The sequence below is a fragment of the Heptranchias perlo genome, chromosome 10 (genome assembly GCF_035084215.1).
Source record: "Heptranchias perlo isolate sHepPer1 chromosome 10, sHepPer1.hap1, whole genome shotgun sequence".
NCBI lineage: Eukaryota > Metazoa > Chordata > Chondrichthyes > Hexanchiformes > Hexanchidae > Heptranchias > Heptranchias perlo.
The window spans coordinates 18,084,803-18,104,233 of NC_090334.1; the positions used below are offsets into that span (position 1 = coordinate 18,084,803).

General features: G+C 42.9%; 1 protein-coding gene across 1 annotated transcript in view; it reads left to right on the forward strand.

Annotated features, from left to right (window-relative positions):
• The window catches only part of LOC137326103 (mitogen-activated protein kinase kinase kinase 9-like), a 53,162-nt gene extending 34,137 nt beyond the window's left edge, over window positions 1-19,025 (forward strand). Inside the window, exons 6-9 of the mRNA XM_067990978.1 lie at window positions 4,896-5,049; window positions 11,707-11,819; window positions 14,482-15,279; window positions 17,488-19,025. Coding sequence (XP_067847079.1) covers window positions 4,896-5,049; window positions 11,707-11,819; window positions 14,482-15,279; window positions 17,488-17,966 — 1,544 coding nt within the window. The 3' untranslated portion in view covers window positions 17,967-19,025. The remainder of the gene's footprint in view (window positions 1-4,895; window positions 5,050-11,706; window positions 11,820-14,481; window positions 15,280-17,487) is intronic.
• Window positions 19,026-19,431: the final 406 nt, after the last annotated feature.

Sequence of the window (19,431 nt, forward strand, 5' to 3'; positions counted from 1 at the left end):
GGCGGTGCAACAAAGGTTCACTAGATTGATTCCTGGGAAGAGAGGAGAGATTGAGTAGAATGGGCCTATACTCTCGAGTTTAGAAGAATGAGAGGTGATCTAATTGAAACATATAAGATTCTGAGGGGGTTTGACAGGGTCAATGCTGAGAGGTTGTTTCCCCTGGCTGGAGAGTCTAGAACTAGGGGGCACAGTCGCAGGATAAGGGGTAGGACATTCAAGACTGAGATGAGGAATTTCTTCACTGAGGGCTGTGAATCTTAGTATATTCAAGGCTGAGATAGATTTTTGGACTCTCGGGGAATCAAGGGATATGGAGATCGGGCGGGAAAGTGGAGTTGAGGTCAAAGATCAGCCATGATCTGACTGAAAGGCAGAGCAGGCTCAAGGGGCCGTATGGCCTATTCCTGCCCTTATTTCTTATGTTCTTATGACTTCACTTAATACTGAAAAGGCAACACAGTTAAATAGTTTTTTGGTACTCCCAGCGTGCTGCTTATGGGGGCTCTGGGCCGTAATTTCGGGTACCAGCAGCCAGTGAAGATCTGCTGGCTTCACATCGCACACAAGGCATGGGGGTGTGGAGGAAGGGCAGGGGAAACTTCTCATTTATCATACAGGGCCTCCACTTCAGCCCTTGTTCAGAGTGGAATGTTGCTTATGTGCTCAAATCACACTGAAAAATACTAAAACTAGGGATCCTCAACCCAATGGTTTAATAAGCCTTGTACACCCTGACATTGGGGCTGGTGAAGTGATGGCGGGTGCTTGATGTGCTGAAGTGCACTGGGTGCCTGGCATCCCATTATCTGCCCCAGTGTTACCTAAAATCATAGAATCATTACAGCTCAGAAGGAGGATATTCGGCCCATTGAGCCTGTTTGTAAGAGCAATCCAGTTAGTCCCATTCCCCGGCTCTTTCCCCATAGCCCTGCAAATTTTTTTCCATCAAGTATTTATCCAATTCCCTTTTGAAAGCCACGATTGAATCTGCCGCCACCACACTTTCTGGCAATGCATTCCAGATCATAACTACTCACTGCGCAAAAAAGTTTTTCCTCACGTCGCCTTTGGTTCTTTTGCCCATCACTTTAAATCTGTGTCCTGATTCTTGACCCTTCCACCACTGGGAACAAATTCTCTTTATTTAGTTTATCGAAATCCGTTGTGATTTTGAACACTTTTTTTTAAAAATCTCCTCTTAACCTTCTCTGCTGTAAGGAGAAAAGCCCCAGCTTCTCCAGCCTATCCACGTAACTGAAGTCCCTCCATCCCTGGAACCATTCTAGTAAATCTTTTCTGCACCCTCTCTAAGGCCTTCACATCCTTCCTAAAGTGCCAAAATGTATCACTTCACACTTCTCTGCATTAAATTTAATCTCCCATGTGTCCGCCCGTTCTACCAGCCTTTCTGTGTCCGCTTGAAATCGTTACTATCCTCCTCCATGTTTACCACACTTCCAAGTTTTGTGTCATCTGCAAATTTTGAAATTGTGCCCTGTACACCCAAGTCCAAGTCATTAATATATATCAAAAAAAGCAGCGGTCCTAGTAGCGACCCCTGAGGAACACCACTGTATACCTTCCTCCAGTCCAAAAAACAACTCTTCACCACTACTCTCTGTTCCCTGTCACTTAGCCAATTTCATGTCCATGCTGCCACTACCCCTTTTATTCCATGGGCTTCAATTTTGCTGACAAGCCTATTATGTAGCACTTTATCAAACACCTTTTGAAAGTCCATATACACATCAACCGCATTGCCCCCATCAACCCTCTCTGTTACCTCATCAAAAAATTCAATCAAGTTAGTTGAACACGATTTGCCTTTAACAAATCTGTGCTGGTTTTCCTTTATTAAACCTCACTTGTCCAAATGACTATTAATTTTGTCCCGGATTATCATTACTAAAAGCTTCCCCACCATCGAGGTTAAACTGACTGGCCTGTAGTTGCTGGGTTTATCCTAACACACTTTTTTGAACAAGGGTGTAACATTTGCAATTCTCCAGTCCTCTAGCATCACTCCTGTATCTAAGGAGGATTGGAAGATTATGGCCAGCACCTCTGCAATATCCACCCTTCCTTCCCTCAGCAACCTAGGATGCATCCCATCTGGACCGGGTGACTTATCTACTTTAAGTACATCCAGCCTTTCTAGTACCTCCTCTTAATCAATTTTCACCCCATCCAGTATCTCAACTATCTCCCCTTTTGCTGTGACTTTGGCAGCATCATCTTCCTTGGTAAAGACAGATGCGAAGTATTCATTTAGTACCTCAGCCATGCCCTCTGCCTCTATGCGTAGATCTCCTTTTTGGTCCCTAATCGGCCCCACCCCTCCTCTTACTACCTGTTTACTATTTATATGCCTATAGAAGACTTTTGGATTCCCTTTTATGTTAGTTGCCAGTCTATTCTCATACTCTCTCTTTGCCCCTCTTATTTCCTTTTTCACTTCTCCTCTGTACTCTGTACCTGCTGGATTTTAAAACACCAAGCCCATAAGAACATAAGAAGTAGGAGCAGGAGTAGGCCATACGAACCCTCGAGCCTGCTCCGCCATTCAATCAGATTATGGCTGATCTTCAACCTCAACTCTAATTTCCTGCCCGATCCCCCAAATCCCTTGATTCCCCTAGAGTCTAAAAATCTGTCCATCTCAGCCTTGAATATATTCAATGACTCAGCATCCACCGCCCTCTGGGATAGAGAATTCCAAAGATTCACAACCCTCTGAGTGAAGAAATTCCGCCTCATCTCAGTCTTAAATGGCCGACCCCTTATCCTGCAACCATGCCCTCTAATTCTAGACTCTCCAGCCAGGGGAAACAACCTCTCAGCATCTGCCCTGTCAAGCCCCCTCAGAATCTTATATGTTTCAATGAGATCACCTCTCGTTCTTCTAAACTCCAGAGAGTATAGGCCCATTCTACTCAACCTCTCCTCATAGGACAATCCTCTCATCCCAGGAATTAATCTAGTGAACCTTTGTTGCACTGCGTCTAAGGCAAGTTTATCCTTCCTTAAATAAGGAGACCAAAACTGTAAAAAAAAAAGTACTCCAGGTGGGGTCTCACCAAAGCCCTGTACAATTGTAGTAAGACTTCCTTACTCTTGCACTCCAACTCCCTTACAATAAAGGCTGACATGCCATTTGCCTTCCCAATTGCTTACTGTACCCGCATGCTAACTTTGTGTTTCTTGTATCAGGACACCTAAGTCTCTCTGGCCACCAACATTTAATGGTTTCTCACCATTTAAAAAATATTCACTTTGGCGTATCCACAGAGAAAACAGCCACTTACTCCTCTCTTTCTCACAGCAGATATTTCACCACCCAAGACTTAAAGAAAGGCCAGAGATACCAACACCCCCTCCAATCCCACATTTTAATGTCAAACCCAGCCTTTGCAAACCAAGGTGCAGAGACAATAGCTCCGCCCCAGGAATTGCTGGGAACCCATTTATGAAACAAGATATTGGCCTAGTTAAAAATTGATTTTAAAAATTGATAACATGAAAATTTTTATAATTTGAAACTGGACAGATGTCTGATCTGTCACCACTACAGTTGTTTGTTCCGTGGCTCCTTCGAGACATTTGTCCTCCAAGAACTGCCCATAATTTGGTACGAATTACAATAGGTAAATCTGCTGCAGCATTTGAAGGTAACCTTAACAGTAGGAAAAATATCAAAGTTCTTTGTGCAGTGTGATCAACAAGTGGAATCGACTTCCAGATCTGGGAGAGCAGACAAAAACTTGGGAGTCATTCAAGAGGCAGTTGGGTGCTATGTAGCAGATTGGGGGGGAAAAGGGAGAAAAAAGAATCTGTAGGAATTTTCTCGTTAGCTGGGCCTGGATTAGTCGAACTGCTTCCCTCCTTCATAATTTTGTTGTGATCTGAATTGGGGAGCATCTCTTGGAGGATGCAAGCATGGCTGGAGTGGGCAAGGAGAAATTACACTGGTGCGATGGTCATGACATTGATGATAAAGACACATTGTTGGAGTGGAATGCAAGGAACGTTATAATGATCCAGACGCTGAGCACAAAAATAAATCCATACTCTAGTGCAACCAGTCCTCCACCACGAAGAAAAGGTACATTACCTTCTATGAGAAAACGCCAGAAATGATGTCATAGAGTTGTACTTAATTGGAAGGAATGATGTATAGCGGGTGCATAAGGAAATAAAGGTTTATTAAAAATATTCTGTTTATATTATATGGGATTTCGCTAATGTTTTTTGGAGGTCACAGGCTGCAGTTCCATCCATTTTTCTGTGAAAGCTGCAAATGAGTAGCTGTGCATGTAACTTGTGAGTTCTTCCATGTGCTGCTCTCTATACTGCCTGTTTGATTTCTGTAGAATTTTTTTTTAAAATATAGTGAGGAATATATGACTGGTATCTTGGATGAGAGAGGGAAAAAATGAACCAGAGATTACCACTCTTGATTGGTGCCCAATGACCTCTGCTGAAAATGCATGTGCCTGGACATCGGGTGAGGTCAGGATAAGCTGTGAAGTCCCACTCATTCCCCGTGGTCAAATAGCTTGCTGACCAGTGGTGTCTGGTTTGCACAAGCTTTTGCACACAGAAGGGCCACGTGGGTGAGGGTATTGGAAGACTACTAGCATCTTAGAACTATGCACCTTTGGAAAGAGTGGGGGAAGGAGATCATTGAAGTTATGTAATGGGGCTCTAATTCTTGGTAGGCAACATCTGGGCCTCATTCGGTCCTGCAGTTAGATGTGCTAGATGTAAACCTTTGCTGGACAAGTGGTACACTTTGTATATAAGTCCTACATGTTGAATAACCTTAAATTATTTCACCAGTGACTGATATGAAACTTCTGGGATAAACGGCCATCTTTTTAACCTCTTCATAGTAACACCAGGTGAAAGCAATAAGACCTGGGGCCGCAGTTCAGTGTTTCAGCGGGAAGAATGTGACGAGGAAGAAAAAAAGGGGCATAAAAAGAAAGGCCGGACGTGGGGCCCCAGTTCTTTACACCAGAAGGATCTTGCTGGTGGGGAAGATAGGTAAGAGAAGAGCATTGTATGATATTGACTCTGTAACATAGTGAGAAGCCAACAGATATCACAAACCAGTGCAGTGAGCGGACTGCTCCAAATTATTATAAAATCCTTTTTAAGGAGCAAATGTATCTCTTGAGATATATACTAAAAAAAAAAAATTCATATTGGGTGTAATTTCATGATCCCAGCAGTACACTGCACCTGTGGGTCGGAGATAAGCTACAACATTTGTAACCCTGATTCTCCAACACGCGCTCCTGCAAGTGTAGCTCCCCTCTGGTTTACCTCGGTTGACATTTGATTTCTGTTGGCTTTTTTCTTTTCCATTGGTCTGGGGTAGGGAGGCCTCAAGGGGCGTTACTCAGGCTGACTGAGGGAGTAAATAATGCCCTGTTTGAATTACACAGTTACCTCTGAGGTCAAAATGCCGGCAGCTGTGAATGCAAGTGCCTGCCGCTGGATGACATTTGGTGGGCTGGGTGGATTTTGCATTGGTGCCCTATACAGACATCCTCTGATGTCAAGGAAGGTTGACAGGCAGTAACCTTTGGACAGCTGCCCAGCTGTAGATCCTGTGCCCCATCAGTTTTTCAAATGATGCCATCAATATTTTGAACCTGCCCCATGGGATAAAGGGGGTGAAACTGGAGCACCAGCAGCTATACCATATTTGTTGAACTACTTCCATTGGAAGTGTTTCCCTAATTGATTTGGGATATTGATGTGTGCTGATCAAGTAGGATTAGGGGCACGTTGGATTCATGACTATCTGCCACTATACTGATGTAAATCCAGCTGCCTCACACCATCAGACTCAGTAACTCCTTCTAGCTTGTTCTAGCCAGATGATTCCTGCAGTTTTAATGCCTTTGTTTTGTGAATTTTGTGCTCTGGTGAGAGTTGTTCGTGCTGGTAACGGGAACATTTTTCACTTCCGTCACCCAGTATCCGCATCAGCCACTCTCAAATCAGCTGTTATATTCTTAGATGCAGAGTATAGCTCCATCTACCCTACTCCCACAGGGTGCCTCAGTCTCAATCCGGTTACAGCACCAGTGAGACTTTTTATTTCCCATAACCGTTGCATTGCGGTTGCCAATTAGTGCCAAATTAAAGGTACTTTCTCCCAGAGGTGGAAGACCCATATCTAAGGTACTGTGCCAGCCAGTTCCCCCCCCCATAGCAGTTGACTGTTTGAAGGGGTGTCATCTTCATGTGCTGGGGAAGCATAAGGTTTCATGACTGTGTGGGACAGGCTGGATAGACCAGTAAGTCTTTACCTGTCTGACATTTTTCGTATGTTGGTAGGAGTGAAGAGCAGTGTATTACTTTCATCATGATCACATGTCCAAGTGGGGGGGTGATGAATTTTAATTTGTGTGTTATTGCATTGTTCGTTTGGTCATCCATTGTGTTTATGAACAGACAGTTATACATGACAGCTGTATCCCTTTTAAACCTGTCCCTCACAACCTTCCCCCACTCTACTTGAGCTGTGACAGCAGGATGGTCCTTGCTGAACACTGTCCATGTTTCTCGATGATGTGGAGATGCCGGTGATGGACTGGGGTGGACAAATGTAAGGAATCTTACAATACCAGATTATAGTCCAACAGTTTTATTTGAAAATCACAAGCTTTCGAAGGCTTTCTCCTTCGTCAGGTGAGTGTGGGATTCCTTGTAAGTTACCGCATATATAGTCAGAGAACAATGCCTGGTGATTACAGATAATCTTTCCAACTGCCCGTTATCAAGGCAATCAAAGGAATTGAATAGTGTTCAGACAGAGACACATTAGATACAAGACTACTGAATATACAAACGGCCAGAACCAAAGACAGACAGACAGAGAGAGAGAGAGAGAGAAACATCCGAAAGGAAGAGAAAGAGAGAGAATGACCAGTTGTATTGAAAACAGATAACTTTTTTTTCCGCTGGTGGGGTTACGTGTAGCGTGACATGAACCCAAGATCCCGGTTGAGGCCGTCCTCATGGGTGCGGAACTTGGCCATCAATTTCTGCTCGACCATTTTGCGTTGTCGTGTGTCTCGAAGGCCGCCTTGGAGAACGCTTACCCGAAGATCGGTGGCTGAATGTCCTTGACTGCTGAAGTGTTCCCCGACTGGGAGGGAACCCTCTCTCTTTCATTCTCTCTCTTTCGGATGTTCTCTCTCTCTCTCTCTCTCTCTCTCTCTCTCTCTCTCTCTCTCTCTCTCTCTCTGTCTTTGGTTCTGGCCGTTTGTATATTCAGTAGTCTTGTATCTAATGTCTCTCTGTCTGAACACTATTCAATTCCTTTGATTGCCTTGATAACGGGCAGTTGGAAAGATTATCTGTAATCACCAGGCATTGTTCTCTGACTATGTATGCAGTAACTTACAAGGAATCCCACACTCACCTGACGAAGGAGAAAGCCTCTGAAAGCTTGTGATTTTCAAATAAAACTGTTGGACTTTTACCTGGTGTTGTAAGATTCCTTACATGTTTCTCTAGAACTGCCTGACAATAATTGGTTAGATCATACATATTTATTTCAGTCATAGTATATATTAAAAGACCTCTTAATGTCAGCTTTTGTTACTGATTTTAAAAACTCGATTTCTTCAGTTGTTTTTTGGTTTTTATTATTAGCATCAAAAACTGGGAGGGAGAAGTTAGATGTTAAAAAACCAGGGTAAATTCTAGGAAAATCAGTAAGAATCAGTTTTTATTTTGAACATCACTAAACCTCAAGCAAGAGACAAACTGGGTGAAATGCCAACCCACAATTTACCCAGCTCGCAGTTGCATGGTTTGTCTAGTTAATAGGCCTTCTTGCAAAAACAGAATTGCCAATCACAAATATCCAGCCTGATGACAGATGGTCACTAGTCACCTGCTTTCAAATATTTAAACAAAAAAATGACCAAACTCATTGAAGCAGAGAAAGTTGCCTTTGAACAGATGGTGTCAACTGCAGTTTTGTTTTTCCCTATTAAAGTTACAACTTTTACTCGGATATAAAGGCACTGGAGAAGGTGCAAAAAAGATTTACAAGGATGATACCTGAACTGAGAGGATACAGCTATCAGGAAAGATAGAACGGGCTGGGGCTCTTTGCTCTAGAAAAGAGAAGGCTGAGGGGTGACCTCATGAAGGTCTTTAAAATGATGACTGTGTTTGATAGGGTAGACGTAGAGAAGACATAGAGAGCCAACACAGACCAGTTGGCTGAATGGCCTGTTTCTGCACTGTAAATTCCATGTAATACAAAGTTCCAGTCCAGATGGGGGGAAAACTGGGGAAACACAGGATGGGAGTTATGGCTTGAGATCTAATATTTTCTTTGTTGCTTATGTAAAGTCATTGAAAACCTTAATTATTCATGTCTCCATTTTACTCAATAGAATTCCTCAGGGCAGTGTCCTAGGCCCAACCATCTTCAGCTGCTTCATCAATGACCTTCCCTCCATCATAAGGTCAGAAATGGGGATGTTCGCTGATGATTGCACAGTGTTCAGTTCCATTTGCAACCCCTCAGATAACGAAGCAGTCCATGCCCGAATGCAGCAAGACTTGGACAACATCCAAGCTTGGGCTCATAAGTGGCAAGTAACATTTGTGCCAGACTAGTGCCAGGCAATGACCATCACCAACAAGAGAGAGTCTAACCACCTCCCCTCGACATTAAACGGCATTACCATCACCGAATCCCCCACAATCACCATTGACCAGAAACTTAACTGGACCAGCCATATAAATACTGTGGCTATAAGAGCAGGTCAGAGGCTGGGTATTCTGCGGCGAGTGACTCACCTCCTGACTCCCCAAAGCCTTTCCACCATCTACAAGGCACAGGTCAGGAGTGTGATGGAATACTCTCCACTTGCCTGGATGAGTGCAGCTCCAACAACACCATCCAGGACAAAGCAGCCCGCTTGTTTGGCACCCCATCCACCACCCTAAACATTCACTCCCTTCACTGGCGCAGTGTGTACCATCCACAGGATGCACTGCAGCAACTAGCCAAGGCTTCTTCGAAAGCACCTCCCAAACCTGTTTTTTTTTAATGGGTATGGGGAGGGAGCAGGTGTAAATGACACAGACATACATTGTTTTGATTATTCTAGTAGTGTACACTCTAGCTATTCTTGCCTTCTCATCTCCTCCACCACCCCCCTTTTTAAAAAAATAAATAAATCCAACCGATTCTCATCTTAGAGCAAAAGATTTTTTTTTCAATTTTCAGTTCTTTTCACTGATTAAAACTAATCGTACAGAACGCTGTTTTTCTGCCTAAAAGGTTTCAAAGACTTTTTGTTTTGCTTTAAGGTAAAATGTTTTGTTCTCTGGATTGAAAGGAAGAACTTGACAGAAATTATGTTCAGCATTTTTCAGAGGAAATTAGATTTTCTCCCTGTGGGAGAGATGCATTAGGATCAGCAGTTGTTATGTGATTGTTGGGAATGTTTAATTGAAGTTAGAAATTGTAGAATTCGGCAATTACTTCGGTGTCTATAAAATTGGAGGTTGGAGTGTAGCGGAAAAGGCCAATGAGATTAATTACTGTGAACGTTCATCAAATTAAGAAGAGATTTTACTTCGGGGAGTTTATTCCGTTCCATGTTGCTGATGGACGGAGAAACAAATGATTGTAAATTGATTTGAAAATGAGCCTGTCATAAACTTTGATAGAAAACCCCTTTCTAATTACACAGAAGACCTCAACAGAGAGTTAGTTGTAGGATGTATTTTATGTAGAATGGGCCTGGTTCAGACATAATTGTCTTTCCCTTGCTGTAGATAAATTTAATGCTTACTGTTTGAAAGTCCATAATTTAAAAGGGGCCAGTTGAGTAAAATGAAAATGGTCCTTTTTTTTGAAGAGTTGCGTGGAGACACCTAGTATAATCTGTTCTCCAGAAAACTGAGGCCATCATTGCAGTCGAGACCCTGAAACGTGTGTCTACTATTTTATTCTCTGTGCAACTTGACATATTTGTGGATGCAAGATGGGACTGTAAGCAAGTTGGTCTAAACAATCACACAAGGCATTAATGTTTAGAATGGACTCAGTGAATGATCCCAGTATATATTACTTTAACAAATCCTTCTGCACAAAGCTTCCTTGTAGGCTGGAATTCCTTAGTATTATAGCAGATTTATTTAATTATAGATGTTGAGTGATAGGTAGCGTTGTAATGATGTATCCTCTTCCTCTTTTAAATAGCATTAATTTTTCTTCTCCTCTGTCACTCTTTACGCCACTGAGTCTACCAGAGGTTGTTTGGGGTTATGCTTAGTGAGATCGTCTTGCTTAACCTTAGGATCCAGGGTTTGAGGGAAGTCCCAGTACTTGGGCAAACAAGGGAAAGGGATGCAAGTAGGAGTATTGTCTAAAGGATTAGTGAAGTCAGTGTCGGAATGCTATCCAAAGGATTAATGAATTCGGTGTAGGAATCTTTTCCAAAGGATTAATTAATTCATGTAGGAGTCTTGCCCAAAGGATTAATGAGAATTAGATGCAAGGGTATCAGGCCAAGATGATTCATGCTGACCAGAGGCAACTCAAGAAGTTATCATGAGTAATGCTTTAGAAATTGTTTTATTAAGTCATGTGGAGACAGACTTTGTCTGAATTTTTGTTTATGCCCCGAGTAATTTATTTGTGTGACAATCATTGTTTTTTTATTCGGAACATTTGGCGGCGACATTGTATCAGTGAGATTACCCAGTTCACATCTGGATTGGCAGCAGATCTAAGCCACGACTGTGGCACATCAAAGTTTAATTAAAACAGAAAAGGTGATGGTCAGTAAATAAGGTGTATGCTTGCTGAATCTTTGAGTCCTATTTCGTTGCAAAGCTTAGCACAGACAGCTGCCTCACAGGTAGAACAAAAGTGCCAAACTAATTCTGTAGCAGTCGACACTGTATATTGATTTCCAATTGCTTGCAACATTGACAACCAAGTCGGCTGGATGACAACTCAACTGAGAGTTAATTAAAGTTTTAAAAAAAAAACATGCTCCATGCCCATTCTCTCCCACTTACAATATAAATAACAGCCTTACGGTCACTCTCTGATGTTGGAAGTGGTTTATATTGTATGCAATTTCAATGTGGGAGGTTATTCAGATTGCACTGGGCACCAGTCAGCTGATTAATGATGCAGATCAAGATGATTAATGATAGCAAAGTGTCTTACTGATAACTGCAGGTTATGTTCATATAAATTGAATGCCATGACTTGCTGGATCTAGTGCGTCTAATAATGTTCAGATAAACTGGAGCACCACATGGCAGTGCCATAGAATAATGAACGAGGGCTGAGGCCTGATAGTCTCATATCCCTGAGATTCTGATCTCGGCTGTACCACTATGAACTGTCAAGTGGAGCTCAGCACTTCCCCACAGGAAGAGGGAAAATCACAAGATTTGTTGCCGTGTTACCCCTCCCTTGGCTAACTCAAAGCAACGTTGACAGAAGACTTGGAACAGTTCAGTCAAGGTCTATGTGTGGCTCCAGGAGGTGAAGGAATATGGATATTTTGCCATGGAAAAGAGGGCTACCAGCCCTTGCGAAAAAAACTCTTTGTCTTGAGCGATTTTAAGCATGTTATACTAACTGTCCGTATGCAGGCAATTACTGAAACATTTTCCTTTATTTCCCTCCCCAAGCCTTAAACATCTGGTAGATGGAAACAAGCAGTGGTCATCCAGTGCTCCCAATCTGGGGAAAAACCATCGGACCGTTCCTACTGTCCCAGGGTTTACCAGCCTCATCGAAATAGGTATGGAGAACGTGCAACGTTTTGCAGAAAATAATGAACTTTACTTTTCTTATAAGGGGTGCTTTTTGTGAAAAGATGTTTTAAATTAATTCTTTACCCTCTTCCAGTTTTCTCCCCTTCTTTGCTGAATGTGCTAATTTTTGCTGGGGTAGCAGTTCCATTGTGGTCAGCAGCCCTGATTCAAATGGTCATTCTTCACGTGTGAGCCTAGTCAGTGAGTGTCAGCAGATTACTTGACCTGGGGGTATTACAGCTGAACTAAATTTTGTCCACATGTGCTGACTTTCCAGCAGAGGTTTTTGGATAGCAACCAGGAGGAGGAAACCTGACTGATTCTCCCCACCACCCTATCCTCAGTGCATGAGCATTGAGGCCAGTTGTAGCATCTGTACTAAGATCCCAATTGAGATGGGCTAACCCAAAGCATACTCGGGCTTGAGACTTTCTGGGAGATACTGGGACTTTCCTGCTCTGCATGGCTGTGTAGTCATCAGTTGAGCCATTGAAGGATATTTGGGAGGGTTTTGATGTTTCTCCCCTATTTCCATGTACTCAGATCAATATTCAACTGTACAGAACATTCCTGTGTACAGAGTGAATGTATGTATTTGACCCGGAGATGAGCTTCCGACTCCATATCCGCTCCATCACCAAGACCACCTACTTCCATCTCTGTAACATCGCCCATCTCCGCCCCTGCCTCAGCTCATCTGCTGCTGAAACCCTCACCCGTGTCTTTGTTACCGCTAGACTTGTCTATTCCAACGCCCTCCAGGCCGGCCTCCATTCTTTCACCCTCCAAAACTTGAGCTCATCTAAAACTCTGTTGCCCGTATCCTAACTCGCACCAAATCCCGTTCACCCATCACCCCTGTGCTCACTGACCTATATTGGTTCCCGGTCCAGGAACGGCTCGATTTAAAAATTTTCATCCTGGTTTTCAAATCCCTCCATGGCCTTGACCCCTCCCTATCTCTGTAATCACCTCCAGCCCTATAACCCTCAGAGATCTCTGCGCTCCTCCAATTTTCACCTCTTGCGCTTCCCCAATTTTAATCGCTCCACCATTGGCAGCCGTGCCTTCAGCTGCCAATGCCCTAAGCTCTGGAGTTCTCTGCCTTTCTACCTCTTTCTCCTCCTTTAAGATGCTCCTTAAAACCTACCCCTTTGACCAAGCTTTTTGTCACTTGACCTAATATCGCCTTATGTGGCTCGGTGTCAAATTTTGTTTGATCGCTCCTGTGAAACGCCTTGGGACATTTTACTATGCTCAAGGCGTTATATAAATGCAAGTTGATTTTGAACTTCACAAAACTGTATATAGCAAACTCGAAAGAGCGTTCAAATATTTAGGAGTCGGAAAACGTAATTAGGCCAAAAGCTCCATCTTTTGACCTCATCCCCACCTACCTGGATTCTCACCATAACCTTCAATCTCTTGATTCCACTTATATTGTCTGCTTCAATGGCCTGCCCAGTAACTTATTGCACAAGTCCATTACCCTTGGAATTAATTTTAAAAAGGTAGGCCAACTTCACTTCTTACTCCTAACTTTTTAACATGTGCCTTGCTGTTTGAGCGCTATCCCACAGTGAGCAATTTGCCTTTGCTAATTCCCTTGTAACCTTGAAGTTTCAACTTTTCCCCAAAAAATGTGATCAGACAATGGTAATAATATTACATTGCCACAATCCTCCTTGTACATTTCACACACACATGGTGTGGATCAGCATGCACTCTAAATGCTTTTACTGAGAACTGGATGAATTAGCAAGCACATGGGCACCAGGACCCGATCTGGAGACAACTCCTTTTTATGTCTTTTAAACCTCTTCAGAAGATGGAGAGTCAAAATGAAGTTGAAAACTGAATAATAAAAAGTAATCAAAAAGGCTAATGGAATTTTGGCCTTTATCTCAAGGGGGCTGGAGTACAAAGGGATGGAATTTATGGTTCAGTTGTACAGAGCCTTAGTCTGACCCCATCTGGAGTACTGCTTTCAGTTTTGGCACCGATCCTCAAAAGAGATATTGGCCTTGGAGGGGGTGCAGCAAGATTCACCAGAATTATATCGAGGCTAAAACAGTTAAAGTATGAGGACAGGTTGCATAAACTTGGCTTGTATTCCCTTGAGTTTAGAAGGTTGAAAGGTAAACTAAATGAAGTATTTAAAATGATTGAGGTATTCGATAGGGTAGATATGGAGAGACTGTTTCCTCTGGTGGGGGAATCCAGAACAAGGGGCATAATCTTAAAATTAGAGCTAGGACATTCAGGAGTGAAATCGGGAAGCACTTTTTCACACAAAGGGTAGTGGAAATCTGGAATTCTCTGTCTCTAAAGGTTGTGAATACTGAGAGAATGAAAAATTTTCAAGGCAGAGATCAATAGATTTTTGTTAGGTAAGGGTATCGAAGAATATGGATCTGAGGCAGGTAAATGGAGTGGAGGTACAGATCAGCCATGATCTAATTTAATGGCAGAACTGGCTCATGGGGCTGAATGGACTGTGCAGGTTCCTATGAAAAACTATAGCAAATCAACAATTCCCAAATGGTGACAACAGGTGCGATTTTTTTTTTTAATCCAGTGATGACAATACCAATATGAGTGTCGCTCAGAAACAAATCAGATTCATAAATCCTTCTCCTTTTCATACAGAGCATGAAGGTGGCGATGCTGTTGAGGACTTTGATACTAGACTGCAACAGTCTGCTTTACCCAACCAATCCTACCTCGCTTCACCTTTCTACAGAAATGATGAGGGGGAGGGTGCTGTTAGTGACAATAATGAGGACCCTACTCCAGTGAACTCTGCCACCAGCACCCCTCAGCATACCCCCACCAACAGCCTAAAACGCAGCTCACAAAGGAAGAAATGTGACCTTGTCTTCCTGGGTTGTGGGGCCGTCCTGGCAGCAGTGGCTTTGGGCTTCGATTTGCTCGAATTAGGAAAATGTCAGATTTTACAAGAAGAAGTTGAACCAAAGGAAGAGAAGAGAAAGAAGGAGGGCATTTTTCAGCGCACCAGCCGATTGCGGAGGAGCACCAGCCCTCCTTCTCGCAAGCTCTTCAAGAACGAAGAATCGGTCATTCCCTCCTTTGATCCGTCTTCCTCGTTGACGCTGCTCTCTTTGTCTTCCATTTCTGAATGCAACTCCACCAGGTCTTTGTTACGCTCGGACAGTGACGAGATGGTGGTGTATGAAATGCCCACAACGCCAAATTCAATGAATGAGAGCTCCAAGTTTATTACTAATCATCCATTAGTAGACATAACCATTGAGCGCTTCAAACGTGACCCTAAACAGTCGTTGACCCCAACTCACGTGACAACAACTACCACCACCACAATGCACCGGGGTCACAGACGGACTCCTTCTGATGGCGCCATTAAAAAAATCCCTCAGACTCCGAACTGCACGCCATCCAATGGCACCCCGGGTTCCATTATTACAGGTAGGTGCTCGTTGTCAGGATACATTATGGTCTTAGAATTAGAAGTAAAGATTGACCATGGGGAGGGTCCCAGAAATGGACAGCTCAACCAATGCAGTTCTTGTAACAGGGTTTATTTTCTTTTATTCATACTTATTTTATTCATAATGTTACTTTGTTCCTAACCTTGTGAAGTGATCAATAGCCTTCCTGCATTTGTTGTTTCTTGTACTTCCGAACAACCAATTACTCCTAATTCTCTCCATGGTTTTCTGCCTCTCGACCATCCCTGCATTTAAGGTAGGTTTCCAACCCTTGGATGGGGCATGGAGAGATGAATACCATCATGATGCCTTTGTAGCCACATCAGTCCCAAAGCAGCAAGAAGATTGATCAGCTCCTGCAGCCTCCCCACATAAGCAATAACCTCCATGATTGCGGCACCCCTACTTACTGATGGTTGCGTTGCCTTTTTCTAACTGTATAGTGTCCTCGCAACACGAAAATATGTGAATAGTTCAGTCTATCCATAGCTGGATGTACTTGCAAACAGTAGCATGAACAGAGTTATACTGTGTCTCAAAACGTCACTACGTAGAATTTCAATTAAGTTTTTAACAAATAAATACACCATATAAATAACCCCCATGGCCCAATGGAGTGCATGTTACAGTTATCCTCTGTAATTGGGAGTTTAGTCCACGTGTGTGAAATTATAACTTTGAGAGCGAGAAAGAGAGCAAACCCATGAAAGCCACTCTCAATTAGAAATGAATGTCTGTTTGGTGCCTATTTCTGTTGCCAAATAGCCAGGAGCATCTGAGGGACTGTAACTCTGTGTACCATCTGCTTTCTGCCCACATCCGAATATATTGCATTTATTTCATTCACCTCAGGAGGATGAAAGATGGAATTGATTCTGCTAAAATCGGAATCCAGTTCAGGGAGGGGCGAAATCTGTTGACTGCCCATTCTTACCATTGAATGAGTGCCATCTCTAACTATGGAAACTCCCCTCCAACGTTCTTCACCTTGAGCATAAAGTTCACCAAAAATATGAGTTTGCAGAGGCAGGGAAGGGAGATAACTTGTAAAGTGGATAAAATTGTAATGAAGTGTACGAGGAGCAAGATCACAAAGCTGGTCCACCTCAGTCTTTTTTTCTCCTTTCTATTCCCTGTCTGAAAATTTTAAGATATGAACCAAACACTAAAGTTGATTATTTCCATTTACTTTTGTGCCTCGCAATGCGGAGACATTGGTTATTGATGTTAAGATGTCTGATACATTTTCAGAGCTAATCTGAGAGCTCAAGCAGAGAACCCACCCCTTGTGTGGTTTTGGCCTTTGGAAAAGAGGGCATCCCAAGCCAAGAGGGGATCCTTGGGACCCTGCCGCACTCAGTCACTTTGATTTTTTTTTTACCTCTGCCTGTCTGTGGGACAGTGTCTGGTATCCAAGTGACATCTTTTCCTCCCAGGTGGCACAGCTCATATTGGGAGGTTGTTGATGTTGGCGTTGTGGGTGAGAATCATATCCAACCGTTCCATTCTATGCCATGGCACAGAATGGTATGATAGGCCCAGTGTTTGTGTGTTGTGTGATTATCCAAGTTTCTCTCCTGATTTCTTCTCCTCTCCAACACTCATTTGCCCTCTCCTAACCAGCATCTACCTATTCATAAGACTTTTTTTGGTTTGAACCTCGAGTAATGTTCAAGATCTTCATTGTAAACTGTCAAATTAAAGCTATAATAGTGTTTATTAGGTATTAAAATCAACATTCGGAGACTTACTTTCTGTGTTAGTTTTAAACATACATAATCAGTAGGGTTGTTTTACATCTGTACTTTATAAATATTGACTACCATTCTTCACTAGATATGAGCATAAGGAAGCATGGAACAAGAAATGGCCCATTAAACCAGTCACTCCATAGGCTATAGAAAACCAAATTCATCATGGACTCCACTCATTTAATGGACCAAATGGCCTTTTTTCATTCCATGCCATCCATATATATCATTTCCACATTCACCTGAGGAAGGAGGAAGCCTCCGAAAGCTTGGGAATTTCAAATAAAATTGTTGGTCTATAACTTGGTGTTGTAAAATTGTTTACAATATATATCATTGGTATCTTTATGATTAGCGGTTGTTGTAATGCAAGGGAGAAAAGACCCAAAACAAAATGCTCAGTTGGAAGGGATTAACCTTTCTTTTTTTTTAAGCTATAGGTAAAACTCCAAGCCCTAACAGGGATCCAACAGAAGTTCCTCGCTTGCCAGACCCCAACCTGGTCTTTCCTCCCACTCCGAGACGAAGAAACACAAAGCAGGACTTCACGCTGGAAAGACCCAAGACGCTGGAATTTGTACCAAGGCCACGTCCATCTGCAAACCGCCAACGGTTAGACCCATGGTGGTTTGTCTCGCCCAGCAAAACACGCAGTAACTCCCCTGTCAATAGTTCTAGCACTGAAACGCCATCCAATCTGGACTCCTGCCTCAGCAGCAGTGGCACGGTGGAGGAAAGACCAGGGCTCCCTCCCTTTCTGCCTTTCAGGCAAGGACTTGCCAGCTATGAGCGGACATTATTAGACATAGATGTGGAAGGTCAGAGTCAGGATGGGACGCTTCCGCTCTGCAGAGCAGCAATGAAACCACATAAGACTACGGCCTATGACCTAGAACATAATTTCTGGTCGTAGCAGCGTGGTACAACACAAGAATCTACAAAACAAATTTGCACTGGGAATGCACTTTTACATAAAGACTGGCTTGAACTGAATGCCACTTAACATCATCCTAGGTAATTGCCGAACTTCAAACTTAGATCAGAGATCCATAAATTCATTCTCTCAACAAAAGAGCAGCTCGATCCTATTCAGTGGGGTTCCATTCATCTTACTCCCAAATCTCGTCGTCTTCTGTATGTATCTGAGATCTTTTTATGTATTCCCATCCTCGTTGACTTTGACGCAGCTTAGAATCATGTCACTGCAAGTAGAGGCTAAGTTCGAATTGCATCTGTTAGTACAAAAACATTATGTCTGTATTCTCCTGTGTTGTAACCTATTTAAACAAATTTCAAGGCAAGCACGTTAGCAGACGCTAAAAGCATGACCAATTCAGATTTATGCACTTCCCAATAAGCTATAAATAGTCCCAGGTGAAGACATATTAAGCATGGTACAATCTCAGTACCATTTGTTTCTTTTCTTTTCTGCAAGTCCATTGTTTTCCCCCCAGAAAGATGACAAAAGCAGCAAAGGAGGAAATCTGGAGAAAAAAATCTGTTCCCCCTCTGGTTGAGACTGAAGCTCGTGTTTGAAACCCACATTCCGGTCCGATAAGGGTTCAGAGACTAGGCGGTCTTGAAGTGGACACCACTATTTGCAAACCGAATGTACAGTTCAAAGCTTCTTATCACACTCTCGAGTCTCACACAGACCCCGTCACAGTGGGTGCCCATGAAATACTCATTGTGTGTTTTTTCAATGGTTTGCGTGTCCTCCTCTCTGACCAATTTTTCTGGATCTGTGCACCAAACCGCCTCGTCTTTCCTGATAAGTGCCCTGTCTAAACTGTTGTCGCTCTTCCACAGGTTCTTTGATGGGGGAGGGGGGAGATTGAATAAACTTTTCTCCCATTGTATCAAAACTGCATTGCCTCACCTGAAGTGGTTTCTGACTTTTTAAAAGATAATCTCTTTCTGGACATAAGTTATTGAAAGCATTGTCAGCAGCAGTCTGTGGGCCAGCAATACTGCTCACAACTGCTCAGTCATCTATAGAATATAATTGTATCTGCTGAATCAAAGGATTGGGATCAAATACTCTCGCATTCATCTCATTTCCTTGTATATGTGATCATTAGTATTTAATGCTTTTTTTGGGAGTATATATTGCACTGAGACTGTGAGGGTATTATAATCGTGTAATGGAAAATTGCAAAAGGAATGTTACACTGTTACTGTGAGGAGACAGTATCCCATTGTGTTGGCCTAGAGTACATAGGCTGTCCAGTATATAAGTCAGTGTTACTCGCTTTCTGTCGATAGCTGCTCGCAATAATTTTCTAACAAAACTGCACCACAGAGTGATGAGACGTGGTTTTGTGTGCGGGAGGAGGAGCTCTCTATGGGACTGATGTTCTGTTGACACTCGGTTTAAT